This window comes from Sesamum indicum, linkage group LG5 (genome assembly GCF_026168435.1).
Source record: "Sesamum indicum cultivar Baizhima isolate 11 linkage group LG5, ASM2616843v1, whole genome shotgun sequence".
Classification (NCBI taxonomy): Eukaryota; Viridiplantae; Streptophyta; class Magnoliopsida; order Lamiales; family Pedaliaceae; genus Sesamum; species Sesamum indicum.
In genome coordinates, this window is record NC_142661.1 from 3,221,174 (window position 1) to 3,246,587 (window position 25,414).

Consider the following 25,414-nt stretch of genomic DNA (forward strand, 5'->3'; position numbering starts at 1 on the left):
AGAAAGTATAAGAATAATCCTAATATTTTTTTTTAAAAGTATAATTTTATATTTTCATAGAGTATCTAAGCGTAATTATAACCCTTTCATATAATTTAATTGAGTGATTAGTTTATTGCATATCCAATGAAAAAGTTTTTCTGATTGCCACTAATTAATTTTTTTAAACATTTTAGTTAAACTTACTAAAGATATGCTTTGTTCAATTTGTCCCCATAATTATCTTGAATTGATGTTTTTTCAAATTTCATCCTCTCTCTCTCTCTCTCTCTCTCTCACACACACACACACACACTCACAATGCAGGCGGGCATTCTCTCTCTCTCACACACACACTCAAAATGCAGGCAGGCATTCTCTCTCACTTCCACCTGCACACATCCCAACATGCCAACCCCCCCCCCCCCCCCCCCCCACCTGCCACGAGGTGATCACACCATACCATACACAACCAACAAAATAATTATGCGGCAACAGAAACAAAAACAAAGAGAACTCACATAAACACACACTTCCCTACCTCCAAATCAAATGAGAACACCCTTTTCAACAACAAGAAGATCAAATTCAAGACTCCCACAAAAGAAAAACCAATGACAACCCACTCACTTGCATCAAGAGAGCAGGCAATCTTCATAACCTGCCTCATAATCCTCTGGTACTCCACCAACATTGGTGTACTCCTCCTCAACAAGTTCCTTCTCTCAAACTATGGCTTTGCTTTCCCAATCTTCCTCACAATGTGCCACATGTCAGCTTGTGCTCTCCTCAGCTACATCTCCATTATGTTTCTCAAAGTAGTCCAAATACAGAGGATCAAATCCAGGTCCCAGTTCTTGAGAATTGCCACACTAAGCATTGTCTTCTGTGGCTCTGTGGTGGGTGGTAATATTTCCCTCAAGTACTTGCCCGTGTCATTTAATCAGGCTGTGGGTGCAACCACACCGTTTTTTACTGCACTTTTTGCTTATATGATGACCCTTAAGAGGGAGGGTTGGGTTACTTATGCTTGTCTTGTGCCTGTGGTTGCTGGGGTTGTCATTGCAAGTGGGGTATGACTTTCTCCTCTTTAAATCTTGAATTTTAGTCTCTCTGTTTTTCCTCTTAGTTTTCTTTGGTTTGGTTCTATTGTTTTTAGATGAAAAAATTTTAAATGGGTATTTGTATATCTACTCTGGGAAAATTCTCTGCATATATATATATATATATATATATTTGTGTGTATCTTGTGAAAGAAAGGTGTAATCTTTAACGGCTATTTTTACCTATTTTCTGTTTTTGAGCCATAATAATACTGGTGAAATGGTACAAGATTTAATTTTTCTTGGTCGATTTGTTTTGTTGTTCACTTTGTTAGTTGTTACTGAGGTGTGGGCTGCCATTTCTGGTGATAAAGGAGGATAAGATCTGAAATCTTGTTAATTGTGCTCCATTTTATGATTTTTATAGTATACTGATTAGTTTGGTGCAGTTTATGATAATCCTTTGGGCCATGTTCTTTTACATGGTGAGATCACATTCTGAGAAAAGTTGAATATTAATCAGAACTTGGGCATCATGCTCCTAGAATGCCGGCAATGGTTAATGATTTATCGACTTAATTTGAAAATTTTCCATTCATCATGGAATTGGATATGAACTCAGGTTTCCCAAGAGTCCATCACCTGGAATTTCCAGTCAAGTGCCCATGAAATTTGGCTTTGTTTTGGTTGAACACGAATTCTGATTTAGAAATGATATTTAGATGGCATCTCCACCAGATGTTGCTCCGTGTTGACAGATTCATTGATTGTGATTTCTGGTTTCTAGAATTACAAAAGTTTCTAACTGGTTGCAGGGCGAGCCAAGCTTCCATTTATACGGATTTATCATGTGTGTAAGTGCAACAGCAGCTAGAGCGTTTAAGTCCGTGCTTCAAGGGGTTCTCCTTTCTAATGAAGGGTAAATATTTGTCGATTCTATGTGTATGCTAATAGGTTTATTACCCTAATAAGACATGCTTTCACCCATCCTGAGGAGTGTAAATGAGTTGAGTTTGAGAATACGTTCTGTGTTTACTCCTAATAGTGACTTTAGAACTACTAAATTTTATGTCTTGCTTCAGCACTAGAAATGAGAGACTCGAGTTATCCTGAACCTAATATGTGTATTCACTATCAACTTATATCACTTATTCCGTTGTTGCAGGGAACGGTTGAACTCCATGAATTTGATGCTTTACATGTCACCAATCGCAGTTGTAGTTTTGCTCCCTATAGTCCTTGTAATGGAGCCGAACGTACTTAACGTCGTTGTTTCACTTGGGATGGAGCATAAATTCATGTGGCCTCTTCTTTTCATTAATTCGGCAATGGCTTATGGAGCAAACTTGTGCAATTTCTTAGTGACTAAGCATACAAGTGCCCTGACTCTCCAGGTCCTCTCCTGACTCCTCTCTCCTGTGTGTGCTTATGTGCGCGCGTTTTACATTAAAACTAAGTGAAAGCACTTCCACAAAAACTGTCTCAAATGATCACTTTTCTTCATCCGGCAAGAATTTTTGCCTGAAATTCTAGAACCGTATACCGATCTTTTTCATACCAGTCGACTAACTGACCGAAGCATTTGGTGATTTTCTGAACTTTGGTCAGGTTTTAGGCAATGCAAAAGGCGCCGTGGCCGTGGTTATTTCCATACTCCTTTTCCGCAACCCTGTGACGTTCATCGGCATTGCTGGTTACACCATGACTGTCATGGGAGTTGTAGCTTATGGAGAATCCAAGAGGAGATACAAATAGCCTTTTCTTGTGCTATATTTTTTAGTAGCATGGATTCGGGAGATGGGAAGATGTGTTGGTATTATTTCAACTGTAGAGGGTTATCTATCGAGCTCATTGGGGATGGGATGTGTGTTGTTCTAAAGATAGTCTTGTAAGCAAGTGTTGAAAGGAATATGAAGAGTGTGGAGTTTGTGCCTCCCATTGCAGTTATATCTTGTGCAATTCTTACATTGCATGGGATGGCAACGCAGTGGGTCCACCCCGTCGAGAAATTTTTGAACTCGAATCCACCCCAGATCCGTGATTTGTTGGGTTGGACCCCTTGGACTCATAGACGTGATTAAAAGATTATATTTAAAAATATAATATTATCCTAACTTTATAAATATGAGATAATAATATTATTGAAAGATTAATATTTTTTTTGTAAATTTATATGCCCATGTATTAGACGCTGAAATATTAAAAAATTTAGAATATGTATTACTTATATAAACATCAAAACCTTTAATAAACTATTTATATCTTAATTAATTTATAAAGATATTAAATTTATGTATTATATGTAAGTATAAATAAATTATACATATTTTTTGTATATGTATGAATACATTTTATACGGCGGAAAGGATGGAAAAATTTTGAAAATAAACTTTTTCTTTTGTTTTTTCGGCTTGATGATATCTTATAGATAAGAGTAAATTACAACAGGCTTTTTTAGGGGTGTTCAAAAATTGGTTAAATAGATCGAATCGAATTTTTTGGTTCGATTTTTTATTTTTTTTAAATTTGATTTTTTCGGTTCAATTTTATTGGTCACCGAATCGAATAAAAAAATTATTATTTTATGTTATATTAAAAAATATTATAATATAAATTATAAAATAAAGATAGAGAAAGAAAAAAAGAAATGTGAGAAAGAGAAACAGAACACAGAAAACAAAAGTGAGAAGAGAAAAGAAAACAACAACATGACATACCTCCTTCTCCAGTGCAGTCTCCACCACTCTCCACTCTCCAGTCGGCGGCAACAGCTCTCTCCACCAGTCTTCTCCATCAACTACTTTGCTCTCTTACAAAGAAAAAGAAATTTAAAAAATTTGACTTACAAATTTTGTTTTGAAGCTGTTTGATGAAGTGCCTAATAGAAATTTTTTGTTTTTGTTTGATTTATTGATTGTGTGCTTGACCTTCCAAAATCAAGTAGAATTGTTTGTAGGTTGTAGCTTCTTGTCAAAAATGAGGAGAAAAAATTACAGTAGACAACGAAATGGTTTTTCGGTTTTTTAACAAAAAAAATCGAACCTTTTTTATTTTAACCGAACCGGAACTAAACCCTTTTCGATTCTTAAAAGCGCCGAATCGAAATGCACATTCCTAGGCTTTTTTGAGTTTGTCTAATTATAAATATCCTTTATTATTTGAATAATTATAAATACATTATATATATCCTAATAAATATCTACTTGTGACAGCTCATTATAAGAGGATATTTATTAGAATATTTGTAATTTCAAAAGGTATTTGTAATTTTTCAAATAATAAAAAAATATTTATAATTAATGCAAACATCGGGGAACCCCTTGTCCTTTACCGTATAGATAATCAAGTGATAAATAATCTAATATTATGAGAGATTTGTAAATACTTTAATTTTTTAATATAAAATTGAAAAATAAATAATAGTATAATTTATTGAGATACATACATTTTTTTACAGGTTTTTAACTAAATAACTAAAAACTTGAGGACCAAACGTGCAATTTTTTTGAAACAAAATAGGAACACAGCGTACTGGGCTTAATATGGGCAGCTCCACACAGGATCTAACGGCGTCAAAACTTTTCAAATTAGGGCTTTTTAGCTCCAAAAACGCTCTCTCTGTATTCTTGTAGTTACGTATGCATAATATTGCCTTTCGCTGGACAGTGCTGGTTTAGAGTGTGTGTAGTGCGTGTTTTCTTTCATCTACAATGGCGAACGATGCTGATATGAGCGGATGGACTGATCTTCTGCATTCCTCTTCAAAGCTTATTGAGCAAGCTGCTCCTTCAGCTCAGTTTCCGCCGCTTCAGGTCTCAGTATTGAATTGTACCCGTGATAGTCGTTAATGTGGTTTTCGGTCTTAAGGTTGGTTTAATTGACTTGGCTCTGCGTTGTTATTGGTGGGAACAGAGGAATTTGGATCAGTTGGAGGCGCTGTCCAAGAAGTTGAAGGCGAAAACCCTACGAGCTGAAGCTCCTTCTCAATCTATTGCGGCCACTAGGTAATTATTTTTCTTAACCTAAACCTCATTACGAGTGTATGCATATCTCCATTTCTTAATTTTGTTTCTCCAGCAGTTATTTATGCTATGTTAACATTTTTTTAGTCGAAATTTCTTGTTTCTGCTTAATGCTGGAGAGGACTCAAGATTTAGCAGAAGAAGTTGAAAATCTAAATATTCAATGGAATCATATTTCCTCGCATTTCCGTTCAATAAATACAAATTTGAGAAGTTTTTTGAATGTTGTTGAGTATTAGGGGAAAACAGAATTGAACTACTTGCATAACTATATAAATCTCTTGCATAATTTATCTTTGCAAGCATGTCTTTCCTGTTCTTTTAAAATCAAATAAGAAAAAGGTCCTCTTTAGCATTTTGAAGTCTGGAGATATAGACATAGCTTGAATGTGCAGAGGATTAGTGGTGTAAGCAAGGGACAATAAATCAGTGACATACATGGTGTCGCAGCATCAATGAATGTGAATATATTATTTGACAGTGTTGTGCTTTGCATTTGCATCTTTTGTTTTCTCATAAATAAGTTGCTTTCACTCTACAGGCTATTAGCTCGAGAAGGATTAAACGCAGAGCAGCTTGCTCGTGATCTCAAGTCCTTTGAATTAAAGGTAAGTATTTCTTCACTGTTGAATGCTTCCCTACTTGTTATGGATAAGTGAATGTTCATTATAGGAGCTGATCTTTTGGACTGTAAAGATTTCCCGAGTAATACTCCTTTGAAGATGTCAGAAATATTTCCATTATTGGAGAGTATAAATTTTGAAAGTGTCTAGCTTTTCAAGTGTGCTTGAATATTATATTGATGTTATTTTTTCTTTGCTTGGTATTGGTGCTGAGTACTGTCTTCTGGAACTTTGCTGAAAATCATGACATGAGGTGTATCCTCAATTTTTCAATTTTTCTTTTTTGGTTTAATTCTGATACTTGTGCCTCATGATTATTTTTTTGCATGTGTTTCCATTTGCCTGCTTAAGACAACATTTGAAGATGTCTTCCCTGCTGAGGCTACAACAGTCGAGGAGTATCTTCAACAGGTAATTTCACCCTTCAGATATTTAAAGATTTTAGTCCTTAGTCCTTCCATGAGCAAACAGTGGAGCTGTTCAACTGATGTCCTTATAATGGGTATGTGATTGCTGCAACTCAGGTCCATGAAATGGCAACGCTCTCAGCTGTTCAGGAAGCTCAGAAGGACAATCTTAGAAGTTTCAATGATTATATGATGTCTGTTCTGGAGGTGACTATTTGAACTACAATTAATATTGACTTTGTATTGAAAGTAAATTATCTCATGTTGGAGATGTAAACTTAAGTTATTCTCCTTTTTATTTAGACTCTGTTTTCCATGTGAACTTTTCTTTGCAGGAGGACTGGCAAAAGGAGAAAAGGGATTTTCTGCAGACCCTGAGCCGAATTTCAACATTACCTAGAATTAATATTCAAGATTCTAGCAGTGGGGTGAGTCGCCAGGGTCAAATAGTGCCTATTACTTCCAGTCCTCCAGTTCCATCTGGTCCATCTAGTCTGGAGTCTTCAGCTCTAGCTAATAAACCTGTGATTGAAAGAAAGGCTGCTGCATATGCTGAAGTTGTGAAGAATCTTAACAGTGCAAGAGAGCATGGCTTACCCTTCAAAGTAAGAGATTAAGCCATAATTTTACCACAAAGTAAATGCTATCAAGTCAACATAAGCATTCAACGTAATAAGTTGGCTTGGTTTATTTTACTTTTACATTACTGAATCTGTTTCTTACATGTTATCTATTCTTAATTGCTTCCCTGCTTATTATAGTGACTTTGACTTGGTGTAACGTTAAATAATGCAAAACTAATTATACCTTTTTCTCAGCCTGCTGCAGCTTTCAGAAATGCGTATGACAGTCTGAAACTTGACTCATCTGGTGCAAAATCTGTTAGCATGCTGAAAATATGGCACCTAATTATGGTATGTTTGCACTCCAATGATATGATTATTTCTTTTGTATATATTCTTATTGATTGTTGTTTGCTATGTCTTTGTCACATGTTAAGGATCATGTTCATGAGAAAGAACTTGTGACACTGTTTGTTGTGATACTTTAAATTTGCAGGCATTAATGGGTGAGGACCCAACCGTTCGGCGGAATATTTCCAAAAGAATGTCCTTGGTCATGGGAGCACGTCGCCATCTGGAATGGGGACACGAAAAGTATGTTATGGATATGATTCAGAGTCATCCTGCACAGGTAATTTCCTTTAGTGTGCTCTTTTTGTTCTTTTGTTGTGGAATTATAAATCACCACCTTTTTTGGCTACCTTTTTGGGATTTGTGATGCATAATTGTATCGCTTATTTGGATTTTTCAATGAGTGAATGCAAGAATTGCATTAATTGCTTGAATGTTTAATCACTACCTCCCAAGTTGCTTGAATGTATTTTTCATGGTTTTATTGTCTGCTTCTTAATTTTTCACTTCTACATGAATCTAGATCATTTTATAATTTGAAGTTTATTACAGTTCATGTTTATCTGTATACTTGATTTGTAGGCTGCTCTTGGTGGGGCTGTTGGAAATTTGCAAAGAATCCGTGCCTTCCTTCGGGTTTGTCTGATACTGCCCTATAGCTGAAAATATGCAAGTGTACAAGCTTTGCAGAAATCGTGTACCTGGGTTATTTATAACTTGTTACGCTGTTTGTCTTACAGATCTGCTTAAGGGACTATGGAGTTCTTGATTTTGATGCCGGTGATGTCCGTCGTCAGCCTCCTATAGATACCACTTGGCAGCAGGTCTGTGACTACTCTTTTTAAGTTCATTCAATGGTCATTGAAGAAGTCCTTTGAGTGGTCTACCTCTGCAATATATTCTGGTTGCCCTGATTAACATACTCTATAGATACCATACCACTTGGCAGCAGGTCTGTGAATACTCTTTTTAAGTCCCTTACCCGGTAGACGGTCATTGAAGAAGTCCTTTGAGTAGTCTATCTCCGCAGTATGTTCTGGTTGCCCTGATTAACATACTGTTGGTGCATATTTTGAACGCTTTTCTATTTGTTCCTCTTTCTGAGAACTTCAATCATATTCAAGTGTTGTTGTCCTTTAGTAGCACTAATTTGAAATGCTTGACTTCAGAATCTTCTGCAAAATATGTGTTCATACTCTATCGTGTTTTTGATATACTTATATGAAAAGTATTATTTGAAGGAAAATGAGAGATAAGTAAGAGGAAAACTAGCATGGCATTTGGATTTTGTTGTTGCTACTTTATTTCAAACGAATAGCATGACCATCAAGCGTCTCCTCTCAAGAATTCTGTTGTTTTGGTAATTCTTGATTAAATGTTAGGTGAATTGGAACTTTGTTATTGTTGGCTAATGAATGCCGCAAAACTATTTTCTTTGCCCTGTTTAACAACAGATATACTTTTGCCTGAGAACTGGATACTATGATGATGCTAGAGAAGTTGCCCGTACATCCCGTGTCTCCCAGCAATTCACTCCTCTGGTACGTGCTATAACGTGGATTCCTAATTATTTTCCTCTACTTGTCTTAAGTGAATTAGCTTCCTATCTTGCTAGCTCGCTGAGTGGATTACTACTGGAGGTATGGTATCACCGGAGACTGCAGCTGCCGCTTCAGAAGAATGCGAGAAAATATTGCGGATGGTTGATCGAGTAGGGCGGCCTTCATATGACAAGAAAAAATTACTCCTGCACGCCATTATATCTGGTTCCAGGAGGCTGATAGACCGATTACTTAGAGAATTACCTACCATATTTAATACAATCGAGGATTTCTTATGGTTCATGTTGTCTGCTGTACGAGACAGCTCTGTTGGTTCCTCTACTTCCGCCCTTAGTGATGGACTGTCACCATACAGTTTAGAGGATTTGCAGGCTTATTTAAATAAGTTTGAGCCATCATATTATACAAAGAACGGAAAGGACCCTTTGGTGTATCCATATGTTCTACTTTTAAGCATCCAGCTGCTTCCAGCTGTTATTCATTTGTCCAAAGATATAGGAGATGATGGATACAGTGTGGATTCTGTGCATATATCAATAGTCCTGGCAGACTATGGTGTTCTTTCTGAAGGTTCTGGTTCAGGACAAAAAATGGGGGTGATGGATGCTTTTGCTGAGGCATCTAGCATAATTAGGCAGTATGGGTCAGCCTATTTGCGCCATGGTGACTTGTTAATGGCATTAGAGTATTATGTTCAAGCAGCTTCCGCTGTGGGCGGAGGGCAATTGTCATGGATTGGCAGAGGTAATGTGGATCAGCAAAGGCAGAGGACCTTGATGTTAAAGCAACTTCTGACGGAGATTTTGTTGCGTGATGGTGGTATATATCTTTTGCTTGGCTCAAGAGGTGCTGGAGAAGAAGGTCAGTTGGGAAGATTTTTGACTGATGGGAAGACAAGACAGCAGTTTCTGGTTGAAGCTGCTCGTCAGTGTCAGGATGCTGGTTTATATGATAAAGTAATCTCTGGTTACGCTTTTTAGATTTTTGACGTAAATTGATTATCCAAGTCTGAGTTGATAGCTGCATGATGATTTCGTCTGATCCAAGGACAAATCATTATTTTCTCTGAGTTATATGAAATTGCATGCTGATGATCTCCTCTTGGTTTGTGTCAAAATTGTTAGAATAAATATATGTTCTTGAAGACTTTGCAGGATCTGCTATTCAATATCTCTATCCTTGAACTCATTTTCTCTCAAATGGGGTCGCACAATTTACATTTATCAATTTAAATATTCTGCATCATGGAGAGTTGTTATTCTAGTAACATTCATTTCTCTGTTCCTGAACTCACTTTCTTTCCGGTGGATCCATTTAGACGTGTATGCCTTTCTTAATTGTACTTGGTAATTTGCTTCTCTCCGTTGGAGCATTTAGATATTTAAAGGAAGATAACACCTGTTTATAAACATTTCTTTGTGCTGCATTACTCGGTTGATTCTGGTGTTGTTCATGTTACCATTGGAATCTCCAGTTCTTTTCCTTTTTGCAGTATTTGTTTGATGTGAAGAATTTTATGATTTTGTCCGTACCAACCCCTTGTATTTATTTGATCAATGTTACTGTTGAATTCAGTCCATAGAAATTCAGAAAAGAATTGGGGCATTTTCGGCTGCACTTGATACAATAAACAAGTGTCTGTCTGAAGCAATTTGCGCCCTATCACGTGGTAGACTGGATGGCGAAAGCACGATCACTGGGCTTATACACTCTGGAAATGAGATCTTGGAAACATTCAAATATTACCCTGAGATCAGGTTTTTATGTCTTGCCCCTGTTTACTTTTCATATTAACTATCTTTGATACTTCCAAATCACTTTCTATACCAAAATTGTTCTCTCTTACATCCTATTCTGCAGTCCTCAAGAGAGAGCCAATGTAATGGAGCAACAAACTGTGCTAAGACAGCTAGAGGCGATACTAGCCATCCATAAACTCGCAAGGTCTGGAAACCAATTAGATGCATTGAGGGAGATCACAAGACTTCCATTTCTCCCTCTGGATCCAAGGTCGGCAGATATGGCGACCGACGCATTCAAGAATTTGTCACCACACGTTGAAGCGTGTGTGCCAACCCTCCTCAAAGATGCCCTTCATTGTTTGGATAATGTTGTTGACACAGATGGATCACTTCGTGCCTTGAGAGCAAAGGTGAGTTCTGCTTTATTCTTTGTGCCGGCTGTTATTTTCAGAATCAGGATCCTCTTATAAGGGAGTGCCACTACTTTTGCAGATCGCCAACTTTCTTGCTAACAACTTGAATAGGAACTGGCCTCGTGATCTGTACGAGAAGGTTGCCCGAAGCTTGTGAATGTTGTAGTAGTAGTAGAAGCTTGATTGTACCTAATATCCCTGCGTTTTTATTATGCATTTACTACTTTACCGGAGTTAGTATCCAATGTTTAAACGGGCTGTACGATGTCGAGGAATCACAACGCGTTTTAGTGCCTTATGAGATCACGAAAGTAGTGAAGATTTGCTATCTACCTATATTCCTGAAGCGGTTCCTGGTGTAAGGTCTTAGTAGAATAATTTTTCCATGGGGACGTTCTTGTTTAACTATCGAATGAAACGGAAGTCGCAGCACTGGGGCTTGAATTTCCATCCTGCAAAATACCTCAATCTAATCCATTCTGTTTGTTTTTAATATTTGCTAGCATGAACCTTACACTGTCTGAATTAAATATATATATATATATATATATTGACAATTTTTATATGAGATAATTATACCCTCTTTTTCTAAAATTTGATATAATTACATGTAGACATTCTGTGGTTTCAAAAATTACTTTTAGCACTCTTGAGATTTGCTTTCATTTAATAAATAAGTTTCTCTATTAGTTAAAATTTACTGAATTTGTTGATATTAACAAAAAGATTAGAGAAAACATTTATAGTAATCTTTGATTGATTTATTACAGTCTAAATAAATTTAATTATGATCAAATTATTTTTATACGTCTTTATGTGTTAATGCATGTGAGAAGGTAAATCTTCACTGTTATAAGGGGAGTTTAGTTCGAAAAAAATAGTTTGATCAGCAATAATTAGTCAATTGAGGGTAAATATTAATTTTCATTGAATTTTTTTTTTGTGTGTTTAATATCAATAAATTCAATAAATTTTGACTAATGAGGGGCTTATTTGTTAGATAGAAGCAAACTTTAAGGCGCTAAGCGTAATTTTTTAAATTATAAAAAATTTAAATATAATTACATCAAACTTTAAGAGAGAAGTGTAATTGTCCCTTTTGATATATGCATAGTTTTGGGTGGAAAAGTTGTATGTGAGTTTAGTTGACATGAAATCTATAAATGTCAAATTGTAGGCTTAACGACTTAAACATTATGAGTTGGGTGTCGTTTTTTCATTCTTGGAGGCCTTGCTACCATGCTATTATGTGATGTTATACGTATATGTATATAATTATAGGGTGAATAGCAATATATCCCTCTGTGATATTGAAAATGAGCATATTACTCCCCTATGAAAAAAATATAGCAATTTATCCCCCTATGATTTTTAAAATGAAGCAATTTACTTCCATGTATATGTAAATTGTTCTATTTTAAAAAATATAGGAGGTAAATTGCTATTTATTTTTTCATAAGGGGGTAATTTGCTCATTTGCAATATCACAAGGGGGTTGTTCGCATTTTCTCCTATAATTATATACTATTTATTAAGATTCAAGACCTTAACCTAACCATCTTTGTAAGACAAAATACAAGTTTATCAGAATGATCTTAGTTATTTTTATTTCTTTCATAAATAATTATATTTTTTTATTAATTAGTTGTTTTAGTAATTTCTTATTCATGTATACTTAATATTGTTATATTGTTTCAGTATCGACCAGTAATTATTTTTCTTTTATTTAGTGAAATAAAGATAATAAATACTTAATTATGCATACGGATTCAATTTGCTTTAATTATTAAATATATAGTATGTGTTTGATGTGTGTAAATTTGTATTTCTAGAAAAAAAAAATTTCATTTATTTTCATAATCATGAGATAGTGTGTGGGTATTCCACTGCTGCTTAGCTCTTTCTTCTTTCTTTATTTTCTCACCATTTGTGGTTTTCTCAAGCTTTTATTGGCAGAGTCGAGAAACCATCGAATTTGTTATCTGTAATTTTCATACGTTAGCTTCTTCGTTGGAAACCCCCACTGTCCCAAGGCACTGCTTCTCCGTCTGTTGATCCTGATGCTGCAATCTGAAACAATGGAAGCTAATGCTGATGCCTTGGAGAGCTTGAGTTTTGGTGAAGGGACATATGATTTTGATAGTGATTCTGACTGTTGTGTCGAGGACTCAGTTGATGATGAGCTTTTCTATGCATCTGGTGATATACCCAAGTTGCAGTTTAGGTACTCTTGAAAAAGCAGATTGGTTATTTGGTCGGAAACCTTTTCTGGTAGTAATTCCTGGACTGGTTGTAAACATTGATATTTACTCTAAGGAAAGAGGCATCAAAGAGTTTGGAATGGCTTGGGTGCTGGAGAAAAAGGGTAAAATGTGGACCACAACTGGGATAGTTCGTGATGGAAAGACTTACTGCTCAATTGAAAAACTTTGTATGTGATTCTACTCTCTCATTATTTCTAAGCAATGCTATGTTTTGGTTCTTATGAACTATGTTGTTCTTGGGCTAATTTATAGTTATCATCATCCTAAGGGAGCAAGTACTTATGATGAAGCACCCAGAATTGGAAAAGTAGCAAACATAGTGAGTATTTAAACGATCGTTAGTAATGGATGCTGAGTTAACTAACAACCTTAATCAGAAACTGATGCTCCCGATTATGTAATGACCATGACAACAGACTGCATATTAATTTAACTGTGATTGAAATGCCGAGTGTGTGCATATATACAGACACAACGTAAATACTGCACAAGTTTTGAATTTTTTTAGCTCTGATTTTGTAATAGGTGCTGATTCTCATAAACAAGCACAACCGCCTAAGCTTGTTCACATGAATGGTTGCTATAGATTGATTTCACCAGTTGTTCTCTTTTATCTACTATTCTGATCTTGTGAACTTTCAATCTTCTAATTCCAACAGGTGTAATTTTTCTAGTGGCGAAGGGATGTATGTTTTGCATGCAGAACAGCAGTTGATTCCAGTTGAGTGATTGATAGCAACACTTGCTGCTATTTAGATAGAGATGGGGATTGTTATCGTGAACACTAACTGTATTTGGGGGATGATATATAAGACTTGTGTTGTAGGTATTTGGCTGAAGTTGGTGCATTGGATATATTGAATGGCAATGATACCCCCTTTCTGTTGAGTGATATATATGGAAAGTTAGCAGAAGACAAGAATAGTAATGGATGTTCTTGGGAGTCTTTTGAAGTCTATCGGCACCTGAAGTTTCTTGGTTACATAGTTGGCCGCTATGGTGTCCCTTGGTCTATGAAGAGTGTTAAGATGAAAATGCATGCTCAGGAAGGTATGGTGGAATATGACAGTAGTATGGTAGGGGATCAATAGACTACAGTTTCATCACAGAGATGTTTGGTAACTTGCATTTTGGTGAAACCAGACCAATCTTTGGTGTTTATCTTCCTAACAGCAAGTTTAAAAGTCTTGTCCAGGCACTCTGTCTTTTGTGCTCTGCCTCACCAGGTAACTAACTTGAGCAACATCTCTTTAATGAACTTTACCTTACACATAAGAGAATCAGGTTTAGACAATGTAATTTTGGTACATTATAAAGTTAAATGATGAATGCTGGCTTAGAACTAAATCTGGAACTTGAACTCATGTTAAGTTTTGGCTAGAGCAGATTGTTGTCCTGGTAAATTATTGTTTCAGGATCGAGTGCCATCTAAATCATGAATGAGACGGATTATGCATATGATTAGCTGTAGATAGTCATTGATACATCTGGAAGGAAATCTAGCATGTGTGTCCAAAACTGAAGTCACTGATATCATATTCTGACCAACTTTATGTCATGCGTGCACTTAGAAACTCTTTATTTTGCATACGAGAATCCTGCTTGAAGCTCTCTATTCATTACCTGGCCCACATTCCTCATAGTTTCTTCACTTATCACGCTGAGAATCTCGAAATGCAAACAAGCTTTATTGTGGACTGACAATTCTATATAGTAGGCATTCTTACTAGTGAACTCTAGCTTTATCAACTGCTAGTTTGCCTTTTTCAACGCTTTCGTTTAGATATGCTCTTGATAAGACCTCAGGTTTGGTCACATATCCGACAATGGCTTGGGATTAACCGGCGTATGTTCACCCTGCACAGTGCGGTGAAATGGCTCAAGAAGGAGAAAACCGGCTCCTCCGTTCATAACAAAGCGCGACACCTAGCTTTGACATGCACGGTCCACACCCTTTGGAGGCATCGCAATGAAGTCATTTTTGAGGGCACAAAACCCAGTCCCGAGGGGCTTATCATTTCAGGCAAGATCACAGTCTATAGGCTCCTCTTGACACTTTTCCCACACGGTTTAATTGCTCTTTAAACTTTAGTGTGGGTCCTTTTGTATCACTCCGGGTATGCCCGGAGTACTCTGTAAATATTATTGGATGAATGAAAACTTACATTTCACCCAAAAAAAGAAATTGAGGACCTTGAGACACGCTGTGGTGGAAGTCCTCTAAAGTTCTGTATTGTGGAGCACGGGCGGGTCAGTTTTTTGTCCTTCACCAAAGTTGAGTTGCCTATTCTTCCATGATCGTTTTGCTTGGATCCTTTTCGGGTAGCTATAAGATGATATTATTATGTTGCCGCAGTTGAATTTAGATGATTATTGAGCCAATATTTGTAACCGCACTTATAAGCTTCCATATAGCTTTTAAGAGATGACAGATTGTGTCTTATGAATAGACAAGAACATCTGAGTGTCTTGTTACCTAACTAGTGCCTATTTTCTTGTGCTAGAATGTACTAGTAAACTTGTTATCTTCTGATGGATTGGTTTATTATTAATGTATGGATGTTCTTCATTATTATTCATTCTTTGGATTTCGATTCCTTTTCGTAGGAAAGATTATAAAAAAATATTCTTAATCTAATCGCATTTGACATTCTATTAAGTCGTTTTCATACATAAAACCACAATATATACCAATTCAAACACATTTTTATTCTTTCACGTCATTTTGTAAGAAAAGCTATAAAAAGAGTACTAATGCAAACATGTTTTTATTTCTTACACAATATATAATACAAAAACAAGAACTCACTTGAAGATAATGAAAACCAAAAAAAAGAGGCATAATAATAAGTTTCCCAGCAGGTTATTCTATCTTATTATATGGGCAACAAAGGAATCCAACTCCAGTCGAGAAGCACCGCCAGGCTCAATCGCCTGTCGCAGGGTGGCAGCCAAGTCCTCTGCCCTCTTCCGTACCTCATTTCCTTCTTCCGACGCCATTAACCTTCTTACTGCATTCTCAATAGCCGACGCTTTCACAAGTTCCGTCCTCTGTTCCCATTCCATAACAACAATCCCCATTTTCAGTACTTGTGTTACGAACAATGTGTTTCTTGGTTGGTCTGAATGCATCGGCCAGGCTGCTATAGGCACTCCCATAGTAATGCTCTCTATGCATGAATTCCACCCACAGTGGCTCATAAATCCACCTGTTGATTTATGGGCCAAGATCTCCGGCTGTGGCGCCCAATCTCTCACCACTTTTCCCACTTCCTTCACCCTTTCTTCAAACCCTTCTGGCAGTTCAGCCCTTCTGACTTGCCCGTCAAAGATGTCGCCTTTATCGGCATCTCTCAGTACCCAAAGGAACTTCACTTTGCTCTGCTCTAGCCCCAAAGCCAGCTCTTTTATCTGTTCATCTGATAGCGAAACTGTCGTTCCAAAACTTACATAGATGACAGATTTTGGCTCCTGTTGATCAAGCCATTCTAAGCATTTGTTTGCAGGTTTGGCAGCGGAAGATAACTTGGTAGGAACAATCGGCCCTATTGCCCAGGTCTTCCTGTTCCCACCACTCTCTTCTTTTTCCAGTAAATCCAGATAAGGGGCTTCTATCAATCTGCAGGTATTGAATAAATCTCCAGCTCTGTACCTCAATGGCTCTGCGTGTATAGCAACAAATTCCAACATCTTTTCTGGTATACATCCTTGCAAAGAATGCAACTCTTTCAGGCGCTCTGCTGACGAGTCGAGTACGCCTTCCCCAATGAAAAATGCTTGAGAAAATGCGGGAATGCAGTTGAATGCATAGGACTCTGCATTATGGATTGAGATGACATCCTGAACCACTGCAGCCATCAGGAAGTCGTGAACAACGACGACTCTTTTAAACTTCTCAGACATTTCCTGTAGATATGCAGCAAATGGTTGTCGTAGGCTCAATGAGGCATTCCATGCTGGCTGCAGCTGTTCAGGGAACTTGCTTGAGGAGTTGGGGTCCGGTGGAGGAGAGGCGAAAGGCGGAACAGGGATTTCGTGGAAGTGGATTTTAGCCACGTCTAGAGGGTTCAAGCCGTTCACACGAACTCTGGCTTGACGGATGTGGATGGCAGAGCTGATGTAGAAAACAGGCAACCCGTATGAAGATATCAGGCATGAGAGCTGCATCATCTGATTGAGATGGCCTTGAGCTGCAAGTGGAACCATGATCACAGCAACTTGTTCCATACTAGTATGATCATCGTGTTGGCTCTGTTGATTGCTCAAGCTGCCCATTTTGAGTGAAGTTAATTGAGCAGTTCTCAGCTAATGAGTTATATAGAGAGTTGTTGAATAGGGTGTACGGAATTAAGACACATGTAGATTTAGCCAAGCCCAATCATTTATAGAGAAAATGTGATATACTTGCTATGTGATTGGTCCTGAACTAGACACGACAAGTACAAATCGAGTTGTGCGGCCGTAGCATAATATATTAAGAGCACATACAAGTCGAGTTAAATTGAGCCGACTATATTGCTTGTACAAATATGTTTGAGTCTACATTCAATTAATCAGATCAAGTTCCATCAAAATTCTAAATTTTTATGGACCTCAAATTTAAATAATATTTTCTTTTGTGGTTATGTGTCATTTCAAAATTTTGTTCTTGTTTCGTATTTTTATCAGTCCTTTCTTCCTCACCATGTTCCATGGCTTGTTTGGAAGACAACTCAAAGGGTTAACAGCCACACAAGTTTGTTATGGCTGTGGGCAGAGATGAAGAAACAAACACGGCAGTAGAGTCCAAATTACCCTTTATTTTAAAAAATATAAATGAATAAATTGCTATATATTTTTTTATAGGAAAATAATGTGTTTATTTTTAATATTATAGGGAATGAATTCATAACAAATAGGAGCTCATGAAACAAATTTTTTTAATAAAAATAATCGGACCTTAACAACTGAACTAACAATCGTTATCCCATCACTATTAAGAAACTCTGAAAAGACGGCTACAATACAATTTCTATTACTTTATGTGAAAATACTTGACGTAATTAAAAGTAATGAAACAGAAGTCGCAGCACTGGGGCTTGCATTTCCATCCTGCAAAATACCTCAATCTAATCCATTCTGTTTGTTTTTAATAAATAAGTCCATTTGTTACTCAAAATTTATCGAGTTTGTTGATATTAACAAAAAAATTAGAGAAACATTTATATTAATATCTGATTGGTTTATTACAGGTTAAATAAATTTAATTATGATTAAATTATTTTTATACGTCTTCACGTGTTAATGCATGTGAGGAGGTAAATCTTCACTGTTATAAGGATGGTTTAGTTCGAAAAAAATTGTTTGATCTGCAATAATTGAGGATAAATATTAATTTTCATTGAATTTTTTTTTTGTTTAATATCAAAAAATTCATTAAATTTTGACTAATGAGAGACTTATTTGTTAGCTAGAAGCAAATTTTAAGGGCGCTATGTCTAGTTTTTTAAATTATAAAAAATTAAAATATAATTACATCAAATTTTAGAAGAGGGTTTTTATATATGTATAGGTTTTGGTGGAAGAGTTTAGCTGACACGGAATTTATAAGGGTCAAATTGTAGCCTTAACGACGTATACATTATGAGTTGGGTGTCGTTTTTTCATTCTTGGAGGCCTTACCACCACACGAATACATTGATGTTATACGTATACGTATATAATTATATACTATTTATTAAGATTGAACCATCTTTGTAAGACAAAATACAAGTGTCCCAAGGGCACTGCTTCTCCGTCGCCGTCGCGTCCGCCGTCTGTTGATCCTGATGCTGTAATCTGAAACAATGGAAGCTAATGCTGATGCCTTGGAGAGCTTGAGTTTTGTTGAAGGGACATATGATTGTGATAGTGATTCTGACTGTTGTGTCGAGGACTTAGTTAATGATGAACTTTTCTATGCATCTGGTGATATACCCAAGTTGCAGTTTAGGTACTCTTGAAAAAGCAGATTGATTATTTGGTCGGAAACTTTTTCTGGTAGTAATTCCTGGACTGGTTGTCAACATTGATATTTACTCTAAGGAAAGAGGCATCAAAGGCACGGTGGATCAAAGAGTTGGGAATGGCTGGGGTGCTGGAGAAAAAGGGTAAAATGTGGACCACAACTGGGATAGTTCGTGATGGAAAGACTTACTGCTCAATTGAAGAAACTTAGTATGTGATTCTACTCTCTCATTATTTCTAAGCAATGCTATTTTTTTGGTTCTTTTGAACTATGTTGTTCTTGGGGTAATTTATAGTTCAAACACAGTAAGTAGTTAAACGATCGTTAGTAATGGATGCTGAGTTAACTAACAACCTTAATCAGAAACTGATGCTCCCGATTATGTAATGACCATGACAACAGACTGCATATTAATTTATCTGTGATTGAAATGCCGAGTGTGTGAATATATACAGACACAACCTAAATAGTGCACAAGTTTAGGTGCTGATTCTCATAAACAAGCACAACCGCCTAAGCTTGTTCACATGAATGGTTGCTATAGAGTGATTTCACCAGTTGTACTCTTTTATCTACTATTATGATCTTGTGAACTTTCAATCTTCTGATTCCAACAGGTGTAATCTTTTTAGTGGCAAAGGGATGTATGTTTTGCACACAGAAAAGCAGTTGGTTCCAGTTGAGTAATTGATAGCAACACTTGCTGCTATTTAGATAGAGATGGGGATTGTTATCGTGAACACTAACTGTATTTGGGGAATGATATACAAGATTTGTGTTGTAGGTATTTGGCTGAAGTTGGTGCATTGGATATATTGAATGGCAATGATACCCCCTTTCTGTTGAGTGATATATATGGAAAGTTAGCAGAAGACAAGAATAGGAGTGGATGCTCTTGGGAGTCTTTTGAAGTCGCCGCTGTGGTGTCCCTTGGTCTGTGAAGAGTGTTAAGATGGAAATGTGATGCTAGGAAGGTATGGTGGAATATGACAGTAGTAGGGTAGGGGATCAATAGGCTACAGTTTCATCACAGAGATGTTTGGTAACTTGCATTTTGGTGAAACCAGACCAGTCTTTGATGTTTTTCTTCCTAACAGCAAGTTTAAAAAGTCTTGTCCAGGCACTCCGTCTTTTGTGCTCTGTCTCACCAGGTAACTAACTTGAGCAACATCTCTTTAATGAACTTTACTTTACACATAAGAGAATCAGGTTTGGACAATGTAATTTTGGTACATAATAAAGTTAAATGATGAATGCTGGCTTAGAACTAAATCCGGAGCTTGAACTCATTTTAAGTTTTGGCTAGAGCAGATTGTTATCCTGGTAAATTGTTGTTTCAGGTTCGAGTACCATCTAAATCATGAACGAGACAGATTATCCATATGATTAGCTGTAAATAGTCATTGATACATCTCGAAGGAAATCTAGTATGTGTCCAAAACTGAAGTCACTGATATCATATTCTGACCAACTTTATGTCACGAGTGCACTTAGAAACTCTTTATTTTGCATACCAGAGTCCTGCTTGAAGATCTCTATTCATTACTCGGCCCACATTCCTCATAGTGTTTCTTCACTTCTCACGTCGAGAATCTCATGCAAACAAGCTTTATTGTGGACTGACAATTCTATATAGTTGGCAGTTTTACTAGTGAACTCTAGCTTTATCGACTGCTAGTTTGCCTTTTTCAATGCTTTCGTTTAGATATGCTCTTGATAAGACCTGAGGCAGACTTATAGACATACTTACATGATGGGTTATTTAGTGGCCACCCACCATCCAAACAAGAAATTGAGGTCCTTGAGACACGCTGTGGTGGAAGTCCTCTAAAGTTATGTATTGTCGAGCACGGGCGGGTCAGTTTTTTGTCCTTCACCAAAGTTGAGTTGCCTATTCTTCCGTGATCGTGTTGCTTGGATCCTTTCCGGGTAGCTATAAGATGATATTATTATGTTGCCGCAGTTGAATTTAGATGATTATTGAGCCAATATTTGTAACCGCACTTATAAGCTTCCATATAGCTTTTAAGAGATGACAGATTGTGTCTTATGAATAGACAAGAACATCTGAGTGTCTTGTTACCTAACTAGTGCCTATTTTCTTGTGCTAGAATGTACTAGTAAACTTGTTATCTTCTGATGGATTGGTTTATTATTAATGTATGGATGTTCTTCATTATTATTCATTCTTTGGATTTCGATTCCTTTTCCGACGAAAGATTATAAAAAAATATTCTTAATCTAATCGCATTTGACATTCTATTAAGTCGTTTTCATACATAAAACCACAATATATACCAATTCAAACACATTTTTATTCTTTCACGTCATTTTGTAAGAAAAGCTATAAAAAGAGTACTAATGCAAACATGTTTTTATTTCTTACACAATATATAATACAAAAACAAGAACTCACTTGAAGATAATGAAAACCAAAAAAAAGAGGCATAATAATAAGTTTCCCAGCAGGTTATTCTATCTTATTATATGGGCAACAAAGGAATCCAACTCCAGTCGAGAAGCACCGCCAGGCTCAATCGCCTGTCGCAGGGTGGCAGCCAAGTCCTCTGCCCTCTTCCGTACCTCATTTCCTTCTTCCGACGCCATTAACCTTCTTACTGCATTCTCAATAGCCGACGCTTTCACAAGTTCCGTCCTCTGTTCCCATTCCATAACAACAATCCCCATTTTCAGTACTTGTGTTACGAACAATGTGTTTCTTGGTTGGTCTGAATGCATCGGCCAGGCTGCTATAGGCACTCCCATAGTAATGCTCTCTATGCATGAATTCCACCCACAGTGGCTCATAAATCCACCTGTTGATTTATGGGCCAAGATCTCCGGCTGTGGCGCCCAATCTCTTACCACTTTTCCCACTTCCTTCACCCTTTCTTCAAACCCTTCCGGCAGTTCAGCCCTTCTGACTTGCCCGTCAAAGATGTCGCCTTTATCGGCATCTCTCAGTACCCAAATGAACTTCACTTTGCTCTGCTCTAGCCCCAAAGCCAGCTCTTTTATCTGTTCATCTGATAGCGAAACTGTCGTTCCAAAACTTACATAGATGACAGATTTTGGCTCCTGTTGATCAAGCCATTCTAAGCATTTGTTTGCAGGTTTGGCAGCGGTACATAACTTGGTAGGAAGAATCGGCCCTATTGCCCAGGTCTTCCTGTTCCCACCACTCTCTTCTTTTTCCAGTAAATCCAGGTAAGGGGCTTCTATCAATCTGCAGGTATTGTATAAATCTCCAGCTCTGTACCTCAATGGCTCTGCGTGTATAGCAACAAATTCCAACACCTTTTCTGGTATACATCCTTGCAAAGAATGCAACTCTTTCAGGCGCTCTGCTGATGAATTGAGTAAGCCTTCCCCAATGAAAAATGCTTGAGAAAATGCGGGAATGCAGTTGAATGCATAGGACTCTGCATTATGGATTGAGATGACATCCTGAACCACCGCAGCCATCATAGGGTCGTGAACAACTACGACTCTTTTAAACTTCTCAGACATGTCCCGTAGATATGCAGCAAATGGTTGTCGTAGGCTCAATGAGGCATTCCATGCTGGCTGCAGCTGTTCAGGGAACTTGCTTGAGGAGTTGGGGTCCGGTGGAGGAGAGGCGAAATGCGGAACAGGGATTTCGTGGAAGTGGATTTTAGCCACGTCTAGAGGGTTCAAGCCGTTCACACGAACTCTGGCTTGACGGATGTGGATGGCAGAGCTGATGTAGAAAACAGGCAACCCGTATGAAGATATCAGGCATGAGAGCTGCATCAGCTGATTCAGATGGCCTTGAGCTGCAAATGGAACCATGATCACAGCAACTTGTTCCATACTAGTATGATCATCATGTTGGCTCTGTTGATTGCTCAAGCTGCCCATTTTGAGTGAAGTTAATAAGCAGTTCTCAGCTAATGAGTTATATAGAAAGATGTTGAATAGGGGGTACGGAATTAAGCCACATGTAGGAAATTCTTTGGACTAGATTTAGCCAAGCCAAACATTCATAGAGCAAATGTGATGCACTTGCTATGCGATTGATCACTTCTCCTGAAGTGTACATCGATTATACGATAAGTACAAATTGAGTTGTGTGGCCGAGCAGAATATATTAAGAGCATATACAAGTCGAGTTAATTTGAGCCGACTATATTGCCGTAACAAATATGTTTGAGTCTTCATCGAACTAATTGGATCGAGTTGGATCAAAATTCTAAATTTTTATGGACCTCAAATTTAAATAATATTTTCTTTTGTGGTTATGTGTCATTTCAAAATTTTGTTCTTGTTTCGTATTTTTATCAGTCTTTTCTTCCTCACCATGTTGCATGGCTTGTTTGGAAGACAACTCAGTTATGTAGGATGTGGACACGTGGTTATCAGAATAAAAGGGTTAACAGCCACCAAAGTTTGTTATGGCTGTGGGCAGAGATGAAGAAACAAACACGACAGTAGAGTCCAAAGACTCTGTTGGAGTTTCGTTACGTCTTCACTTCATGCAGGAATTTTGTTTCCATCAACTTGAAATGTGTGCCTTTTAAAGTATGCCTTTTCCCTACACAAAATTATTATGTTCCAAAAAGACCACACAAAAATCTGAAAACTTTTTATGGACAGATCTGGATTTCGAAATACAGAAAATTTTAAATGATTTAAAATTTATTAATATTTAATGGAATAGTAATACTTGGAATTTGATATAATGATAAATATGTTTTAATTATTTGAAAAAATATAAATATTTTCATAATTTTAACGTCAGTACAGCAACAAGCTCATACTGAAAGTTTTCAGTAGATTTCATTTAATTTTTTATATAAATTGACCAAAATACCCTTTTGAATTATAAATAATAGTTTTACATATTTTTTAGATTTTTCTAAAATAATTCTATGGACTAATATATCCTATAAATTATTTATTTTACCACCCTTAATTTTTCTTACATTTTATTAAACATATCAAAAAAATAAAATCAACAAGGGTAGAATAGTAATTTCTACCTCACCATCTAGGGACTGTATAATTATTTTTTACTTGAGAAGGGTATTTGTATTTTTTGAAACAATAAGAAGGTATTCATAATTATGTCAAACTTCAGAAGAAATACCTATGATTTACCCTATTTAACAAATATTAGTTTAAATTTTAGAGTTGGGTTAAATGCATTTTACACCCCTAAAGTGTGCCACCCTCATCAATTACCCTTTTAAACTAATTAAAGAAACTTTTACTTACCTCTCTATCTCTGTGATAATCCTTTAATCGTTGGCTATTGATAATATGATATATTCACTTATATATAGATCAATTTGAATTCAAGTTTATTCAATTATGATGTTAATAAATTAATATTGGGTCAGTCACCTATTGATCAATGTCAGTACTTTTTTATTAAAATAAATTTATAAATTCGCGTTTGGCCATTACACTATATGCAATTCTAATGACAAAAATATCGCAAGCGGTTGTCGAGCCTACTACTTTGACACCAAAATGTCAAGTGAGGTAATTTCGAGATTAATGGGGTTATCTTTTTTTTTTTTTAAGTAGTTACTCTATTTCGCCCCTTAAACTAACCCTAAATAGAAAATGTTAAGCCTGTCAATTGGTACATAATGCGTAAACCCAAACCCATTTGGATAGTTTTTACCCAAACTCATCCCTAATATTCTTACATCAGATCTCGACACTGACACATACCTAATGTAATAGTTTTTTTGTGTATGGGTAGAGCTCTAAAGTAATCGTGGGTAAAATTTTAATATGCAAAAAATGTATTTTTATTCATATCGAATTTATAATCTTTTTCTAAATCAATATGATTATTTATACACTTAAATTTAAAATAATTATTTGGTATATAATTAATTTATACTAATTCGGTATTAATTTATAAACATCGTAGTTGAATAAAATTTTTAAATAAATTGATATATTTAACTATAAATACATTAAGATTAGAGATATAGTTCCATTGAAAACGTCCAAAACACAATTAAATAATTAATTATCTTTAAATTACTATTATTTTAATTTTATTTATAATAAATTTGAGCAGTCTCGACATTACTCTCTATGACATACTATCTCACAGATACAGTTTAGATCGGGGAAATTATTTAAAAAATGTAGGAAAAAAAAAATTAAGAAAGTGAGGTTGTTTTAAAACATTTAGAAAAGTAAGTGGTACCGCGGTGCCACAATTTTTATTTTTTTAAAAAAAAATTCTATGTCACCGCGGTGGCTGACCGCGGTGGCTCAATATATTTAAAAAAAAAAAAAATTAATGAGCCACCGCGGTAACTGACCGCGGGGCTCCTATATTACCAAAACAAAAAAAATATTTAGTTGTTAATTGCCAATTCACATTGAATTGAATGTGAATTGGCAATTAACATTTGTGAATTGGGCCAATTGGCCCAATTCACAAATGATTTATTATTTATTTTTTATAAA

At 36.3% G+C, this 25,414-nt stretch overlaps 5 protein-coding genes and 1 long non-coding RNA gene across 7 annotated transcripts; 4 read left to right on the forward strand and 2 right to left on the reverse strand.

Moving 5' to 3' along the window:
- Positions 1-454: 454 nt before the first annotated feature.
- Positions 455-3,190, forward strand: LOC105162560 (UDP-URONIC ACID TRANSPORTER 1). Of its 2 annotated transcripts, none has more exons than XM_011080616.3 (4): positions 455-878; positions 1,838-1,941; positions 2,188-2,416; positions 2,631-3,190. In XM_011080616.3, the coding sequence occupies exons 1-4, from the start codon at positions 594-596 to the stop codon at positions 2,775-2,777; spliced, it is 765 nt and encodes a 254-aa protein (XP_011078918.1). In that variant the 5' UTR covers positions 455-593; the 3' UTR covers positions 2,778-3,190. The 2 variants fall into 2 exon arrangements, with proteins under 2 accessions (XP_011078918.1, XP_011078917.1); XM_011080615.3 differs by having other exon boundaries at positions 456-1,052.
- Positions 3,191-4,581: 1,391 nt separating this feature from the next.
- On the forward strand, positions 4,582-11,037 carry LOC105162559 (nuclear pore complex protein NUP93A). The gene is made up of 15 exons (XM_011080614.3): positions 4,582-4,834; positions 4,935-5,026; positions 5,586-5,652; positions 6,019-6,078; positions 6,192-6,281; positions 6,410-6,679; positions 6,893-6,988; positions 7,134-7,268; positions 7,571-7,624; positions 7,729-7,812; positions 8,443-8,529; positions 8,604-9,506; positions 10,126-10,307; positions 10,411-10,702; positions 10,785-11,037. Exons 1-15 carry the CDS (start codon positions 4,733-4,735, stop codon positions 10,860-10,862), a joined length of 2,592 nt encoding a protein of 863 aa, XP_011078916.1. The 5' UTR covers positions 4,582-4,732; the 3' UTR covers positions 10,863-11,037.
- A 1,526-nt stretch (positions 11,038-12,563) lies between these two features.
- Positions 12,564-15,554, forward strand: LOC148788018 (uncharacterized). The gene is made up of 3 exons (XR_016065479.1): positions 12,564-13,136; positions 13,629-14,195; positions 14,835-15,554. It is a non-coding gene; the product is annotated as an uncharacterized LOC148788018 (long non-coding RNA).
- A 167-nt stretch (positions 15,555-15,721) lies between these two features.
- On the reverse strand, positions 15,722-17,393 carry LOC105162555 (zeatin O-xylosyltransferase-like). Its single transcript, XM_011080612.3, has one exon. It carries the CDS (start codon positions 17,242-17,244, stop codon positions 15,838-15,840), a length of 1,407 nt encoding a protein of 468 aa, XP_011078914.1. The 5' UTR covers positions 17,245-17,393; the 3' UTR covers positions 15,722-15,837.
- Positions 17,394-18,580: 1,187 nt separating this feature from the next.
- On the forward strand, positions 18,581-21,087 carry LOC105162556 (tRNA-splicing endonuclease subunit). Its single transcript, XM_088880498.1, is given in 6 exon segments — positions 18,581-18,940; positions 19,033-19,164; positions 19,740-19,867; positions 19,870-19,953; positions 19,956-20,106; positions 20,722-21,087. Coding segments are annotated over 6 exon segments (780 nt in total). The 5' UTR covers positions 18,581-18,794; the 3' UTR covers positions 20,861-21,087.
- Positions 21,088-21,314: 227 nt separating this feature from the next.
- Positions 21,315-23,066, reverse strand: LOC105162557 (zeatin O-xylosyltransferase-like). Its single transcript, XM_088880497.1, has one exon. It carries the CDS (start codon positions 22,835-22,837, stop codon positions 21,431-21,433), a length of 1,407 nt encoding a protein of 468 aa, XP_088736623.1. The 5' UTR covers positions 22,838-23,066; the 3' UTR covers positions 21,315-21,430.
- Between the last annotated feature and the right edge of the window lie 2,348 nt (positions 23,067-25,414).

Excerpts from the sequence above, each read along its gene's own strand:
- LOC105162560 (XM_011080615.3), top strand. The coding sequence starts at position 594 with ATGACAACCCACTCACTTGCATCAAGAGAGCAGGCAATCTTCATAACC. Across the intron at positions 1,053-1,837 it reads GGGTTGTCATTGCAAGTGGG|GGCGAGCCAAGCTTCCATTT; the intron begins GTATGACTTTCT and ends AACTGGTTGCAG. Across the intron at positions 2,417-2,630 it reads CAAGTGCCCTGACTCTCCAG|GTTTTAGGCAATGCAAAAGG; the intron begins GTCCTCTCCTGA and ends AACTTTGGTCAG.
- LOC105162559 (XM_011080614.3), top strand. The coding sequence starts at position 4,733 with ATGGCGAACGATGCTGATATGAGCGGATGGACTGATCTTCTGCATTCC. Across the intron at positions 6,989-7,133 it reads AAATATGGCACCTAATTATG|GCATTAATGGGTGAGGACCC; the intron begins GTATGTTTGCAC and ends TTAAATTTGCAG. Across the intron at positions 7,269-7,570 it reads TTCAGAGTCATCCTGCACAG|GCTGCTCTTGGTGGGGCTGT; the intron begins GTAATTTCCTTT and ends CTTGATTTGTAG.
- LOC105162555 (XM_011080612.3), bottom strand. The coding sequence starts at position 17,244 with ATGGGCAGCTTGAGCAATCAACAGAGCCAACACGATGATCATACTAGT.
- LOC105162557 (XM_088880497.1), bottom strand. The coding sequence starts at position 22,837 with ATGGGCAGCTTGAGCAATCAACAGAGCCAACATGATGATCATACTAGT.